Source organism: Trachemys scripta, chromosome 2, assembly GCF_013100865.1.
Source record: "Trachemys scripta elegans isolate TJP31775 chromosome 2, CAS_Tse_1.0, whole genome shotgun sequence".
Taxonomy (NCBI): Eukaryota; Metazoa; Chordata; order Testudines; family Emydidae; genus Trachemys; species Trachemys scripta.
In genome coordinates, this window is record NC_048299.1 from 71,922,193 (window position 1) to 71,937,778 (window position 15,586).

The 15,586-nt window shown below is 42.7% G+C and overlaps 1 protein-coding gene across 2 annotated transcripts in view; it reads right to left on the reverse strand.

The window, feature by feature from the left end:
- GADL1 (glutamate decarboxylase like 1) overlaps positions 1–15,586 on the reverse strand; it is a 102,653-nt gene that overhangs the window by 28,951 nt on the left and 58,116 nt on the right. For both annotated transcript variants that reach the window (XM_034760839.1, XM_034760840.1), the window contains one exon: positions 14,822–14,911. In XM_034760839.1, coding sequence (XP_034616730.1) covers positions 14,822–14,911 — 90 coding nt within the window. The remainder of the gene's footprint in view (positions 1–14,821; positions 14,912–15,586) is intronic.

The window sequence follows — 15,586 nt, forward strand, 5'->3', positions numbered from 1 at the left end:
ATTAATTGGCCTCTCAGAGTTGGTAAGACAACTCCCACCTGTTTATGCTCTCTGTATGTGTGTATATATATCTCCTCATTATATACTACAGCCCACTTGCATCCGAAGAAGTGGGCTGTAGTCCACGAAAGCTTATGCTCTAATAAATTTGTTAGTCTCTAAGGTGCCACAAGTACTCCTGTTCTTCTTTTTGCGGATACAGACTAACACGGCTGTTACTCTGAAACATATCATGTCAGTTTCCCATGGCCACAAAGGGAAAAATTACAGAACATCTATAGAGCTCCAGGCGGATACAAAAATTTGGATTCGCGTCAGTGATAATTAACTTGTATCCGACCCATGATCTGCACTCCACCTTTTATATATATATATATATCCACATCTGCATCCGCACCAGCACCCTACCTCATTAATAGAGCCCTGCATGGATACCAAAATTTGGATCCGCATCCAATCTGTAATGCGCAAAGATGTTAAACAACACAACCGCAATCACGTCTGCAGATGCAGATATCCGCAGATTTTCAGGGCGTATCTACCCAGGCTGAAAGCCATACATAGCAATTGGGCGTAAGGGACCTCTCCATGTATCCTTTAAGTCTTCACAAAGGCGGAGTAGTTTCTTCCTTGTATGACTGACAGTTCATATGTCTTCAGTTAAAAGTGTATACTAGTTTCTCAAACATTTGTGGATTCAGTTCTCTCAGTGGATATACATGCTAAGTGAATATAGGATTGTATATCTTTACAAACATGCTTTCACATTTCATTGAAAAGTAAATGTTTACTTGCATCTGAAGAAGTGAGGTTCTTACCCACGAAAGCTTATGTTCCAATACTTCTGTTAGTCTCAAAGGTGCCACATGACCCTCTGTTGCTTTTCACATTTCATTGAAGACCAACCACTCAGTGATAACTATATTCAAAGTAAATATATACTTTCTATTCTAAATCTTTTAAGTAATGCTCTATACAAAATTACATATTATAAAAAAAGGACAGCAGCAATTGCTCCTTGGAAGGTCGGAGAAAATTCACACATACTGTAGGATCTTCCATAACAGCAGCTTGTCTCCTCAGAAAACACAGCACACTGTGGACACATCGGTGAAAATTATATTCATATAAAAACTGAAAATATTTTTTCTTTTTAGAAGTAGATTTTGCATGACTGCACCCAGCAGACATTAACAGTGTGTATGCTAATTAGTAGCTCAAACCTATTCCTGTTGTTCTGGTGCCCCCCAATGGTCTTACTAGTTCACTACCAGCTATGGCTTCAGATATTTTATTAAAATAGAATTTTGCAGGATTCATCCCAAAACGCATGTGCGACGTTACAGCTGTACTGTTTATTTATATAGCAGGATGGCTGCATTTTGAAAACAAGTCTAGCTGTTAAGATTCAACATAGATTTCGATACACACTGAATGCCCAAGCACTAAAGCTGTTTAAGTCCTTTACCAGCTTTTAATTGGCATGCAAAATGAATTGCAACTGAGAGAATGCTTCAAAGCTCAAGCAAGAGATATGGAATTTTCCATAAGGTTTGGTTTAGAAATTTCAAGGTTAGTGTTGTTTATAAAAAGAACTAGATTCACAAAAGAGAGGCCCGGCTTGCAGGGTTGACAGAGGCCATGAATTTCCACAACCCAGCTGAGATGCCACACATCCAGCCAGATTGCAGGAAAGCCCTGCAATTGCTGCTGCTTCCCTCTTCTCCCAAGAAATACTAATACCGCTGCCAACTCAGCCATTTATCACCACAACCCATTTCCCCAGGCCAGGCAGCACTGCTCTGGAGGCGCTGCTCCAGTACTCTGGCCGGGTGGTGCAGGGCGGCTGGGGTCAGTGGACCAGGCAGGCGGCGCGGGACCGCTGGCGTTGGCGGACCGGGTGGCCGGCGCGGGGCCACTGGGGCCGGCCAGCCCGCTGCGGGGTTAACAGTTAAGGCCGGTTAACTGGTAAGAATACTGCTTATCCAGTTAACATTTTACATCCCTAGTATAAATGGGAATGAACGCTACAGTGCAGTATTAATGACGACACTAATATGGTGAAAAGGTTTGTAACCAGAGACAACATCTCTCTTCTTTTAGAAAGGTTTGTTCAAAAAGCCAATACCAATAGACAACCTAGTATTCATTACTCATTTATAAGATTGTGATTTACAACAATTATTATTTCTGACATTTAAGTAACTTCATAAATATTTTAAATAACCAAAGATGCTCCTATTACCACACACCAGCAGTAAGAGAAACTGCCTTTAAACTGTGCAAACAAAGACCATTGCAATCTGTATTACATAGACACTTTGTGTTCCTTGTGAGGAAAATTATTCACTAACAGCTAAGTGACCGCTAAATACAATTTTGCTTCAGCCATGTTTGCTTTTTCACAGTGGATGAAATCTACCCTGTGCAGAGAGGCTACACAAGGTCCAGGCATCACTGAAGTCACATTTAAGCCCCTCACAGTTGAAATATTGAATGTTAAATTTTAGAAGGAATAATCACAGCCAACAGTTGAAAAGCCACAGGCTTGGTCGTCAAAAAAATATCTGTTGAGCAATTATGAACAGTGAACAAATCGGCAAGTCACAGTCTGTTTGCAGATAATTCAAGAACAGAAAATAAGGGCTACACTGACCCCAAAAAATTTGTTCACCCAGAATTATCATCATCCCTGCATTTATCTCCTCTGTCCATGAATCCCTTCTTTAATTCAAACTCTTCCTAGATAGCATTTATTCTTCACTTATTCTCTTTAACTCCCTAAGTGAAGTTCACCCCCCTTTCCCTCCCATCTCCAGACATGCATGTTTGTCAGTAGACAGAATTTCTGTGGGGGGGACTTCAGGAGAGTTGGGGGAATGGAATCCACTCCCCAATCCACAAGCAGAGAGCTGGGCATCTCTGCAACCCTTCTGTAACTGCTCTTTGATTTCCTGGACTGAGAAAGGGGCCATGTTGCCTATACAGACCCAGGACTGTGACTATTGGACATATGTAACTGAAGACCCAGTTTCATGCCACAGATCTCCCCCCAGACTCCCTCTCTCGAGGACTCAATGCAGAAGTGCTGAGCAAAGGACACATTCAGTTTCCTATGTGCCTCTTCTCAAATCCCCAGCACCCAGAGAAGTAATAAAGCCTTTGTGCAAGGTACTGATAAGACCTTATGAATACTGCGAACAATTCTAGTCACCCATATTCAAGAAAAAAAAAAACATTCAGAACTAGAACAGGTGCAGAGAAGAACTACTAGGATTATCAGGGGAATGGAGAGCCTCTTATCGAAGCAGACTAAAACACCAAGTCTCATTTAGCCTAGCAAAAAGAAGGCTGAGAAAGGATATGATTGCTCTTTATAAATACATCAGAGAGGACTAAATACCAGTGAGAGTGAAGAGCTACTTAAGCTAAAGGACAACATTGGCACAAGAACAAATGGGTATAAATTGGCCATGAACAAATTCAGGCTGGAAATTAGAAGGTTTCTAACCATCAGGGGGTGTTCTGGAACAGCCTCCCAAAAGAAGTTATGGGGGCAAACAACTTAATTAGTTTTAAGAGAGCTGGACAAATTTATGGGTGTGAGTATATGATGGGGTTACTTGTGATAGTAGGGGCAGGGCTCAGCATCCCTGGGGCTCACTTTTGGTTTATGTCTTATGTTCCTAAAAGCTCATGCTTCAGGGCGTCAGCCAACCAGGAAGGGATTTCTTTGTCACCAATCTATTGGGGGCAGAGGATCTAGTCTCCTTCCTCTGAGCTGTCAGGGATGAGCATGGCTGGAGATGGGACAATGCAAGCTGTAGCCATTAATTCTCTGTGTTAAAATCTGATCTATATTTGTTAAAAAAGAAAAAAAGACCTTTAGTCAGGTATAATCTGGGCACTGAATGAATAAAGCTTCTAGCGACCTCAAGATTCCAATACTTAGACATTCTTGGGATGCTTCAATTATTCAATTCCCCTGTGATGCATATTGGGTTTCATTTTGATCCCTAGTCTATTAAACATGATCTATGACACATTCAAAAAACTGTAGTTTGGAGTTCAGCATGTAACTCAAACTTTTTTCCTTCCATCATTGGTTATTAATGTGTGTACAGCATGGAGAAAGCCACTGCATAATGAAGAGGTGCACAGAGGTGCACGAACACAATGACACTTTATAAAAGAAGTGCATAGCACCGGACAGAAGTAAATAGAGCCAAGTAATACAAAATTAACCTCTTGTTGAGCCTTGGAATCCAGTCTTTCCAGAGGGGAAAAAACCCCACTAGAGCAGGCATGAAAGATCATATTAAATACCAACTGATATTTTAAAACTTTAAAAGGGAATGAAGGAATAGAAAGTAAGTAGTCAGGTTTAAGCAGAGCAAAAATTATGTCCAAAGGGGCCGGGTGGAGTCAGGGACCCAGGCACACTAGCTGAAGCTGACCGATTATGCAGAGTGTATCACCATGCACTGGCTAATACGTAAGCCTCAGAATGGAAGATATTTGACTGTAAATAGGGCAGGAATGACAAAAAAATTACTTTCTACAAAATAATACTGCAGACATAAAATCCTCTGCTGCCTGGGAGCCCTAGTTTCTGGGTTTTTTTTAAAAGTAGCTGACAGTAAATTAAGTAGTAAGACGTTGACTATGCTTATCAGAGAGAAGCTGGCAAATGCAGGAGATGTAATAATCCAACATCTTTTTCCAAAAAATGAGTTTTAACTCAGTGCCACTAGAGAGTCACCATTACTCCTAACCTAGTTCTATCACCGTCATTTTGAGAACAGTAATGTTTATTCTAGATAAGTCTGATAAAAATCATTATATTTGAAAAGTGTGATGAGCAATTCCTGAAAGCCTCCTGGAATCTCTGTGGCAAAACATGTAATTTTTGTTCCATTTCATCTCTACAGCAATAGCGAACAGATTCTGCAATGCTGCTGAATATGGCAAAACATGTCCAAGAGTTGCTATTATTAAGGTATTTTGAAACAAATATTATGAATCAGTAAAAGCAGACATGCAGGGATAGGAGTCAGCCATAGATGAATTTCACCCTATATCTGCGAATGGCTTGAACCTGCCTCCATTGAAGTGAATAGCAAAGACTAGTGTGAAAACAAGCTCAGGCCCAACACATGAGGATTATATCCAAATGTCCATGCCTCCCCTCCCCGACCACTCATTCTGATCACAGGTCCAGGATCATTTCTTAGAGGAGAGTGCCAGTCCTGAAATCATTTGCAGTGGTCCAAAGTGTTTCGAGTCCAGGTCTACGGCATTCTATTACATCTTAAAAATGCATACACATTATTCTGATTAGCAATTCGCTTCCCCCTCCTCACCACTCTCCTCAATTCCAACAGGATGCTGCCAGCCACCGTCCCATGAGCAACATGAATTAGAAATTAATGCACTAATCTTGCAAACACATTTGCAGATGCACATAGTTAAACATACTGAAATTAAGGATATATTTAAATATTTGCAGGATGAGGGCCTAACAAATTATACTTTTTGTGAAGTGGGACTCAAGTTTTCAACATATAAAGCATTGGTTCCTATCTCTAGTAGTTCCAGAGTAGTCAGACCTTAAAACTGACTTGACCTTTGGCCTAGCACTGCTTTTTACATACTAGTGCACAAAAGAATGCCCAAGACCTGTAATTTTAAATTCCCTGGGTATATGCACAAGTGTTGTAAATAAAAAAGTCAATTTTGATTCGCTGAAGCCAAACTAATATGCCATTTTTACATCTTACCACTCAAATGACCAGATTTCTTTGATCTTTAAAAAAATCCTTGCTAAGTCTTTTAATTCACAGCCAATAACCTTTACAGCCGAGTTACATAATAAATCTATTTTCAGAAGTGTGTTAACTAGGAAAGCATGCAGATCCCTATCTAGTGAGATACTACAACATTACTATAATTTTCTCTAATATATGCTATTGTGCTGGTCCTTAACAGTAATTTATATGTGGCTAAATCGCACAGGTTTATTCATCTACTTAGTAAACTATGTACCATTAATTACAAAATAAAAAATGTACCTTCTTTAACAACTGTCATACCAAATTATACTGTCCTTATTGTATCACTGAGTGAAATAGCAATCTAGTTTGTTTAGAAACACACACACACACCCCCTACCTTAGCACAAATCCTGCTTATTATCATAATATTGGCTATTGCCAGAGTCAGAGGCCTAGCTGAACCTCTGTCCCATTCCTGGTCTCTGAGTGTACCCCTTAGGTGTCAGAGCTTGTACCTTGCCTATCACAGGATGGAATTCTGCAATTCCCCCACTCCTAGACTGGGCCCTGGCCTACAGTACTCTGGGGCTTACCCAACAGGTATGACTGAGTGTAGACATCTGCAGGTCTCCCTTTTGGGAGACTGTAACCAGTGGCAACTACAGTGACCAGACAGCCTTCTTAAACCAAGTACTGTTTATTTTAAGAGTATGATGAATGCGCTTAGAGAAAGGATTTAAAAAAAACAAACAACAATCTAGGTACACGTCTTACCTAAAGACTTCTCATCCCATGATGTGATCTCGGAAGGTCTAACTTCTTCAGACACCCTGAAAAACTACCCCACTTTCTTGAGTGTTTCTTTTTAGACCCATCTGTCTTTTGATCTCGTGTTCACAGGCCTTTTCATCTCCTGATTCAAACCAGTTTTGTAGGTTAACTGGAGAGAAGGCAAAATCTTTGACCTTTTCTACACTGGCAAGTTTCTGCGCAGTAAAGCAGCTTTCTGTGCTGTAACTCCCGAGGTGTACACACTGCCAAGCCACTTAGTGCACAGAAACTGGGCAGTTGCAGCACTGTAAAAAAACCACCCCAATGAGAGGCATAGAGCTTTCTGCACCAGGGCTACAGCGCTGCCGTGCCAATGTAGACACTCTGGTCAATTACAGCGCTGCAACTGGCCTCCAGGAGGTGTCCCACAATGTCTGTTTTCACCTCTCTGGTCATCGGTTTGACCTCTACTGCCCTGCCCGCAGGTGGCTAACTGTGAGCCTCACCCCTTAAATTCCTCGGGAATTTTGAAAGTCCCCTTCTTGTTTGCTCGATGATGCGTGCCGTGGTCTCAGCGCATCTTTCTAGGTGAATATGCCTGCTCCACGCACCAGGCGATCCCCCTCTTGGAGCAATGCCGAGCTGCTGGACCTCATCGGCATTTGGGGAGAGGAGGATATCTAGTTCCAGCTGCGCTCCACTATGGACACACTGCCATGACCGGGACACATTGCAGCGCAGGGTCAAAGTGAAGGAGCTGCGGAATGCCTACCACAAGGCACGGGAGGCAAACCGCCTCTCCGGTGCTGCGCTCACGAGCTGCCGGTTCTACAAAGAGCTGGACGCAATACTCGGTGGCGACCCCACCTCCGCTGCAAAGGCCACTGTGGATACTTCAGTGGCTCTTATCAACCTCCTGGCTCCAGTCTGCATTCCACTCCTGCCCCGTCACAGTCCAGCCCTGTGGACTCCCAGTACCCACTGCACTCAACACCCATCCCCCTCTGCAGTTTAGCCTGGCTGAAGCACAGTACCTGCTGCACTGTACTCCAAAGGACAAGGCTGCATATGATACCTGGACATACACAAATCTTTAACCATCCCGGTACCCCACCTCCTGCTGGGACTCTCCCTACGCCCACCCCCCCCCAGTGCTGATGTGGTTTTTTTTGTTTGTCTCTCTCCTCTGGTTGTTGTTTTTTAATAAAAGAATTGTTTTGTTTTGAAAGCAAGCTTTATTCCATTAATTGAAAGCAAACAGAGCCCTGCAAAGCAACAGGCAATTTTCTTAAACCTTCACAGTGCATTGTCTGCACTAATCACAATCACCTCCGAGCATTACAAGCACCGCACTCCCAAGCATAGTAACAAACATTAGCGGATTTCAGCTTCAAATTGCTGCCTCAAGGCATCCCTGATCATTCTGGCCCTGCGCTGCACCCCTCTAATGGCCTTGGTCTCTGGCTGTTCAAATTCAGCCTCCAGGCGCTGAGCCTCAGTGGTCCAGTCCTGAGAAGTTTTCACCCTTCCCTTCACAAATATTATGGCGCGAACAGCACGCGGCTATAAGCATAGGAATATTGTCATTGGCCAGGTCCAGCCTCCCATATAAGCAGCCAAACTGCCAAAATCACACTTAACAGTCTTTCTGCACTTGCTCAGCCTGTTGAACCGCTCCTTGCTGCTGTCAAGGTTCCCCGTGTATGGCTTCATAAGCCACGGCATTAAGGGGTAGGCAGGGTCTCCCAGGATCACCAGGGGCTTGAAGCTTCCTGAACAGGGCAATGTTCCGAAAGATTCATGCGGCGCGCACCTTTCTGGACCAGCCTGCTTTAATGTCCGTGAAATGCTCACGGTGATCCACAAGTGCCTGGAGAACCATAGAGAAATACTCCTTCTGATTAATGTACTCGGTGGCTAGGTGGTCTGGCGCCAGAATTGGAATATGCGTGCCATCTATCGCGCCCCCCTCTCCGCAGTCAGGGAAACCTATTTATGCAAAGCTATCCACAATGTCACGCACGTTGCCCAGAGTCACGGTCTTTCGGAGCAGGATGCGATTAATGGCCCTGTACACTTCCATCAACATGAGTCCAACGGTCGACTTTCCCATTCCGAACTGGCTAGTGACCGATCGGTAGCAGTCTGGAGTAGCCAGTTTCTACAGTGCAATCACCAAGCATTTCTCCGAAGACAGGGCAGCTCTCATTCTCGTGTCCTTGCACCACAGGGCTGGGGCAAGCTCACACAGTCCTATGAATGTGGCTTTCCTCAGCCGAAAGTTCCGTAGTCACTGCTCATCATCCCAGATGTCCATGACATGCGATTCCACCACTCTGTGCTTGCTTGTTTCCCGAGCCCCAAACTGTCGTTCCACTGTGGTCAGCACCTCCGTGAATGCCACAAGCAATCTCGTGTTATAGCTACTACGCGTGGCAAGATCAATGTTGAACTGCTCTTGCCTTTGTAGCTTAAGGAATAACTCCACTGCCACTCGTGACGTGTTACTCAGAGCAAGCAGCATATTGGTCAACAGTGCGGGATCCATTCCTGCAAACCGAAGAGGCAGAGCGCGCAGTACACAAACTGTTGAAAGATGGCGCCAAATGCAGACAAAAGCACAGGGATTGCTGAGATGCGAAGCAATGCATCATGGGGCATTGGGACAGGACACAGAATGCCCCGCGACCCCCTCCTCCTTCCCACAACTCTTAGCAGCAGAAGAGGAAGAGATGCTCTGTGGGATAGCTGCCCAGAGTGCACCGCTCCGAATATCACTGCAAGTGCCGCAAGTGTGAACATGCTGTTGCGCACGCAGCTGACAGTGTGAACACACAACACCGGTTTCCCTTCAGCGGTCTCTTAGCGGTGATGTAACTGCCAGCGATGCAACTCTGCCAGTGTAGACATACCCTTTAAAGCTAGTAGTCCTGGCATTGTCCCTTAACAAGTGTCAAGAGAAGGGGTGGCTTATGTTGAGCCATTCTTTCCTTTCCTGCCTGTTCTGCAGACATTGTCCAGTTGCATTAAACTATTATAGTCATACAGAAAACACCCCGACAAACAATATTAATAAATTATTACAGAGCAACTCCCAATCCATCATAGCTATGACTATCGGGCCAATCCAACTCAAATCTCTGTGCAGTGCAAATCTCTCCATTTATTGTAACGGGAGTTGGAGGAGTCCTTATATGGGGACTCATTGGCTCACACAGACTGATTCTACAGCCCATGAGGCTTTTCTGAGATTAAGAATTACTCATGTAAACAAGGGTTTACAGAATCAGGACTGCAACATCTACTCTCCCAAAGTACACATTTTTAAGTCAATTTCTTAATGAGGAAAAAGGAAATGTAAAGTATTATAACAAGAGAGTGATGGGGTAAAAGAGAAAAACTCTGAGCCCAAATCCTGCATACCATATGCAGACAAAACTCAGAGATACCAAGGGGCCATTTGGCTGTGCAAAGACTGTGCCTTCTTGTTTAATGTAGCAGTTGTTAACTGTGCCATTAATTTGTTGCTGTCCTAAGATAAATAATGAAGGGGCAAATACTAGTTGTCCAGATTATTCTAGATTCTGCATTTCTTGCCCACTCAAAACTCCTATTGCAGTCTATGGATATTTTGGGTGTGCAGAATTGGGCCCTTGATTTGTATTTGATTAGTACTACAAGACTTGGAAGTTGCCAAGGCAACTCTATTTCAACCCCCTTACATTTCTGCATTGATAGACAGCTTATCAGTCTATAAATGTATCAGAACACTGCTCGTGTGACAGGCTCTTTTACCAACCTAATCAGAAACATGTTTTTCTCCAAAGGTGGGTAGGAGTGGGGAAGGAGTTAGTCTGGATAAAGGGGGAAAACAACACACCAAGGTTCAGGTTTTATAGCACGGCTACATACGAATGCAGAAAAAGTATCTTACACTCCTAAAATGCTTTGCCTTCTGGTCATTGAAATATAATCAGACTAATGTTTGTAAAACTTGACCAAAATATCCTATAAAGGACAGCATCCAAACACAAAAAGGCAAAATCCAAATAAATGTTCAGACTGAAAGGCCAGTATCAGAACTAAAATAATTTTGTATAGAAGCCATACTGAGGTAACAGGAATATGTTGCTCTAACACATTGTTTAGCAATACAATATAGATGAAATTCACCCCAGTGCAAAGGACCCACGACAAGGTCAATTACATCACTTAAATCCGGCTTTATGGGTTTATATGGCATCTAGTATGTTCCACTGGTTCCCTGCACTGGGATAAATTTCATCCTACATGAATACACAAAATTATGGCCCATATCCTCTTCTGAGCAAAGATTCCAACGGGCCAGTAGAATAGGGAATCAACCAGAAGAAAGTTACTTCTCCCTTTTCTTGGTGCTGGTTTTAAGCTTGTCCCAGGCCCAGAGTTTGGAGCAGCCTCAGTCTCCTCTAATCTATAGCAGCTGGCAATGTCATTGGTCAGTGGAGGAGAGCTGGAGTGCAACATGATTCAGCTGCACCCCTGACAAAACCCTGCTCCTTCCCAACACATCCCTGGACAGGAGGCTGCAGGGGTGGCATGACCAGGAACCAGCTATGCAATTTCAGTGCCGTGTGGGGATTCTCTCATGCAGCAGGAATCCCCAGCTACAGTGATGGAGCCAGTTTCCTTCCACTGTGCTACTGGGGCCCTGCAAACGGAGCCGGGGGGGGGGGGGGCAGAACCTGACCCCTTTATGAACACAAATACACATGGATATCGGTAGTTATGAAATGATACCATTTGAAGTGTAGAGGGGGCTGGGTTTAAATTTCCACTTTCCTTTCCCTTCCCCTTCCCCCCACATGGTAGGGAGCACCACAGTTTTCTTTCTTCATCGTGTCTTTAATTAGCTCTATATTCCATTGGCTCCCTTTGTTTTAAATAGTACCTATTTACAGTGCATTCGTAAAAGAATGAGCAGGAAAAAACCACCAGGGGGCATGTACAGTACTAACAAAGCTATTCAAGGCTTGTCACTTTATCCAATGAGTTGCATCAATTCCAGGTTAGAAGCAATTTCCCTTGTTTTGCAGTGCGACGCATACAGAGATCCACGGTAATTTCCTATTTGATTGTAACAAAAGCTTCCCATTTACCAGGACGCTCCATTTATTTTTTTATAAGCCCAAGAAAGAAATCCCTCCTATCATCTTCCTTTACTTTTTCAGAATCTTGTTTAAAGCATTTGGTTTGAATCCGTAGTTTGCTCTGACGTTTGTGCTACATGCCAGGCACTAAAGAGGCATTTAAGATGATATAAGCTCTTTAGAGCAAGGACTCTCTCTCATTGTGCACATGTACAGGTCCTAGCACAATGGGGCCCTGGTTTTCAGTGGGACCTCTAGCTGCTACTGTAATCTTGAAAATATTTTAGTCTTTTATGGTACAGTGCTGATTGCTCCAAATAAATCCCATTTCCACTACATTACTAATGTCTGACAACCTTATTTCCCCCCTCCACCATCATTGTCTTCTGCTCTTTAAAATGCCCCAGTATACACTCTGATGAATATCTACTGTTGACAGTATCACGTCTGCTTCTAATGTTATAGAAAGTGCATTCCCCCTCCTCCTCCTTCCCAGCCCACACATAGATTTTTGCTTTAATAGGAGCCTGCATTCTAGTTTTATATTCTGTACAAATGTACAGTAAGCATTAAATGGAAAAATGCTTTGAGAGAGATAACAGGTTGTGCAGGACAACAATAGCTGTGACATCATAATGAGATCCCGCCATGGCCTCAGCCAGTCCTGACACCTGCCCTGCACCACGTGGGCCATGAAGTCTGGAGTAAAGCCAAAGTGCAGGGAAGCTTTAAGGTTGCTTTGCATCACTCTAAATGGCACAAAGTCACCTTAGCAAGGCTGAGGATATGGTCCCAGTGCTGTCAGCTTAGCATCTGTCACAAGCACTAAACATAAATAACCTTAGAAAACAGTGTATAATTCTGAGTTCTATTGCTGAATACGCAGCGTAATAAATCAATGAACAGCACAAGGAATTTCTAACATACATCCTCACTTAATTATTCACAGACTTGCAGATCATCAAAAAAGTAGATGACTGATCTTTGTCTAAATGGAATAATTACTGTGTTTAAGTATGGTATGAAAAGACATATTATAAATTAACTGTTTTTAATGTTCATTTTAGTAAAATAATGAAGATATTCAGGAAGTGCCAGCAGTTAAGAAGGAAATCGTATACATCCCCACACTGAATAACGATGACATGATGCAACAAGCCTCTTAAATCTTCAGCTATCTAGGCCTTAAGCCTCTTGGCAAGGATTGCACTCTTTACTACCTCTTTTCTTCCACTTTTTTACTAATTAGTGTATTATTAATTATTAGATTAATTATTGTAAATTATTTAAATCAACAATGTTGAATCATGGAACTTAATTATACTGATGTTAAAGACATTAACCCCCAGGTGTTTGAATCTTTCAGCTATATTCTTTTCTGCTTCTCTCTCAGTGAGTCTCTGTTGCACTTTGTCTCCCACATTTGCCCCTCCTCTTCCCCCCCCAGTGTTGGGGATAGAGAAATAAAATAACCGCAGAGCTGCCCCCTGGGAAGGCGAAGGAAAACACTCTTCCCTTCCTTTGTACAGAAACTCCCTTTCTTCCTTCAAATCCTTTCTTACAACCTACCTTCTATTGGGATGCATAGTCCCATGCCAACCTTATAAAAGCTAACTTAACCAAGCTAACAGAATGGGATACGTTGTGGTATTTACACCACAGCCCTGATAGGTGGTGCGTGGAGCTGCACTGCTCCAGGGGCTGCACTGGGGAGACTCAGGAAGGCATTCTCCGTGTGCTCTAAGGTGTCCCTCTATTCCATCTCTACCCCTTCCCTCCTCCCTAGTGCGCCAGCCCTTCTACTCAAGTGGGCACAGAGAAAGGTGGGGGACCATCACCTCCCCTCTTCTTTGCTCCTCCCTGCCCCGTTTTCAGAGTCTTGCTCCCTGAGGGGCACAGGCACTGTTACAGTGAGAGGCCATTGACAGTTATGTATGGCGGGGAGAGGAAGCATCTTGCGATAAGGGGTCCTCATGATCGGATCCAACCCAACATGTGTGGTGTCTTGCGATATGGAATATGGAAACCTCTCTTTTTCCCCCCACCCTGCTTGGGGCCAGAGAGCACCTAACATACTTTATAAGCTTCTTGGAGCAGGGATCATGGGCCGGATCCTCAGCTGATGTAAAACAGCATAGCTCTGTTGCAGTCAATGGAGCTCTGCTAATTTACACCAGCTGAGTACCTGACCCATTTTTGCTTATGGGGCTTGTATAAACGTTAGGTATACTTTTTTTTTCTTTTTTATTTTTTTAAAAAAAACACAATAAAATATTTGGGGGAAAGAAGATCTCATCCCCGAAGACAGAAGTATCCTGCTTTAATTCAAAGGGGGTCTGTTTGTGTTGTGAGCAACACTGGGAGAAGAGCTGGGCTCTGCAGGAAAGATTTCCTAGCTGTGTCTAGGATTTACATATCCTCACTCCACCTTGCATTTCTACTGCCTAGTTAACGGATGTTAAAAGGAAAAGCAGAACAAGCCACCCACCAACAATCGGCTTGGCTCACTTTGTCGCAGAGTTTCTTATTCAATAATACACAAATATCACAGTTTCCATTACTTTTCTAATTAATCTTAACTGTAGGCTCCTCTGTAGTTATTTTACTCTGATCGAAGAATTTAGTCCATTTTCAAAATGTTAGTAATTTTCCATAAGAGTGATAAAAGTTACCAAAAGGCTCACCATTATTTTTTTCCATTCTAGTCCTACTTCCTTTTATGGGTTGCTTAACATCAGAAATGTATTCTTAAGCACTTCTTCCCTTACATTATCCACTGATAATGCAAGACAAGTCCCAAGGACAATGTTAAGTGTATGAAATAGGTAATGAATGCTCTGTCTAGACAAGAGATACAGACAATACTGTTCCTCTTCTCTCAGCTCCATCATCGGCTAACAGTTTTGATAGTAAACTAAATACTTGCATAATGTCTGCTTTTGTTACATTAAGAAGAAACAAACTTAATTAGCCATGTCTAAATAAAGAGCATAATAAACTTAGAAATCCTAACAACATCTATCTAAGGATTAAATAACATTCTATTGGAGGAGTTAATGGTGGGCACATCCAGGAGCTATTTCTCCTCCTTCCCTGGCAGAAGGGATAATCATAATAAACCCAGTAAGCCATATATGTACTACTCACCTGATGGAGCTTCTCCCAGAACTCAGGTCCTTCCTCCATTTTTCTTAAGCTTGATGGAATGTACCAAAAGCAAATGTTTGCATACTCTGGCTGAGTAAGAGAAAAAAGGATTGCTTATCAATGATTGCGGGTCAAAAGGTTTTATTATATTTCTGTGAAAATTTTCAGCTAAAACGTTTGAGCTTTAGAAATGTTTCATCAAAAAATAAACAACTCCTCCTCATCAGATTGAAGGGGCTTTTGTTTAGTTGCCATAGTAAAAAACCCCCAAATGCTGACTTTTATATTTTTTCACCCCCTTTACTCCTCTACAATGCCTATGCCACCCCTGCTTTCCCCACCCCCCACACTGGGCGGGAAGGGGAGTCTTCAAGTTTTTACACACACACACACACACACACACACCCACCCCTACCTTCCTTTTCCAGTGGGAAAAAGGAAGAGACAAGGGAAGCAGGGAGAAGGTGGACATTTTAGTACAACTTCAAAATTAAAACTTAAATTTTGATTTTTCCTTAATTTTTCATTTCAAGTGAAAAAAACTGAAATTTCATCAATACAAAAAAAAATGAAAAAATTTGGTTTCAGAAAACCCTATTATTCATAAAAAAACACCTTATAATGGCAATTTTTTTGACCGCTTGGTACTCATATGGAATAACAATGGACCTGATGCCAGGATTCCATGCATTTAATTAGAGTCCAAAACTCCTTGGGGTGATATACATGTCCTGTCCAGGAGATATTCTCTCAAAATTTCTGAAT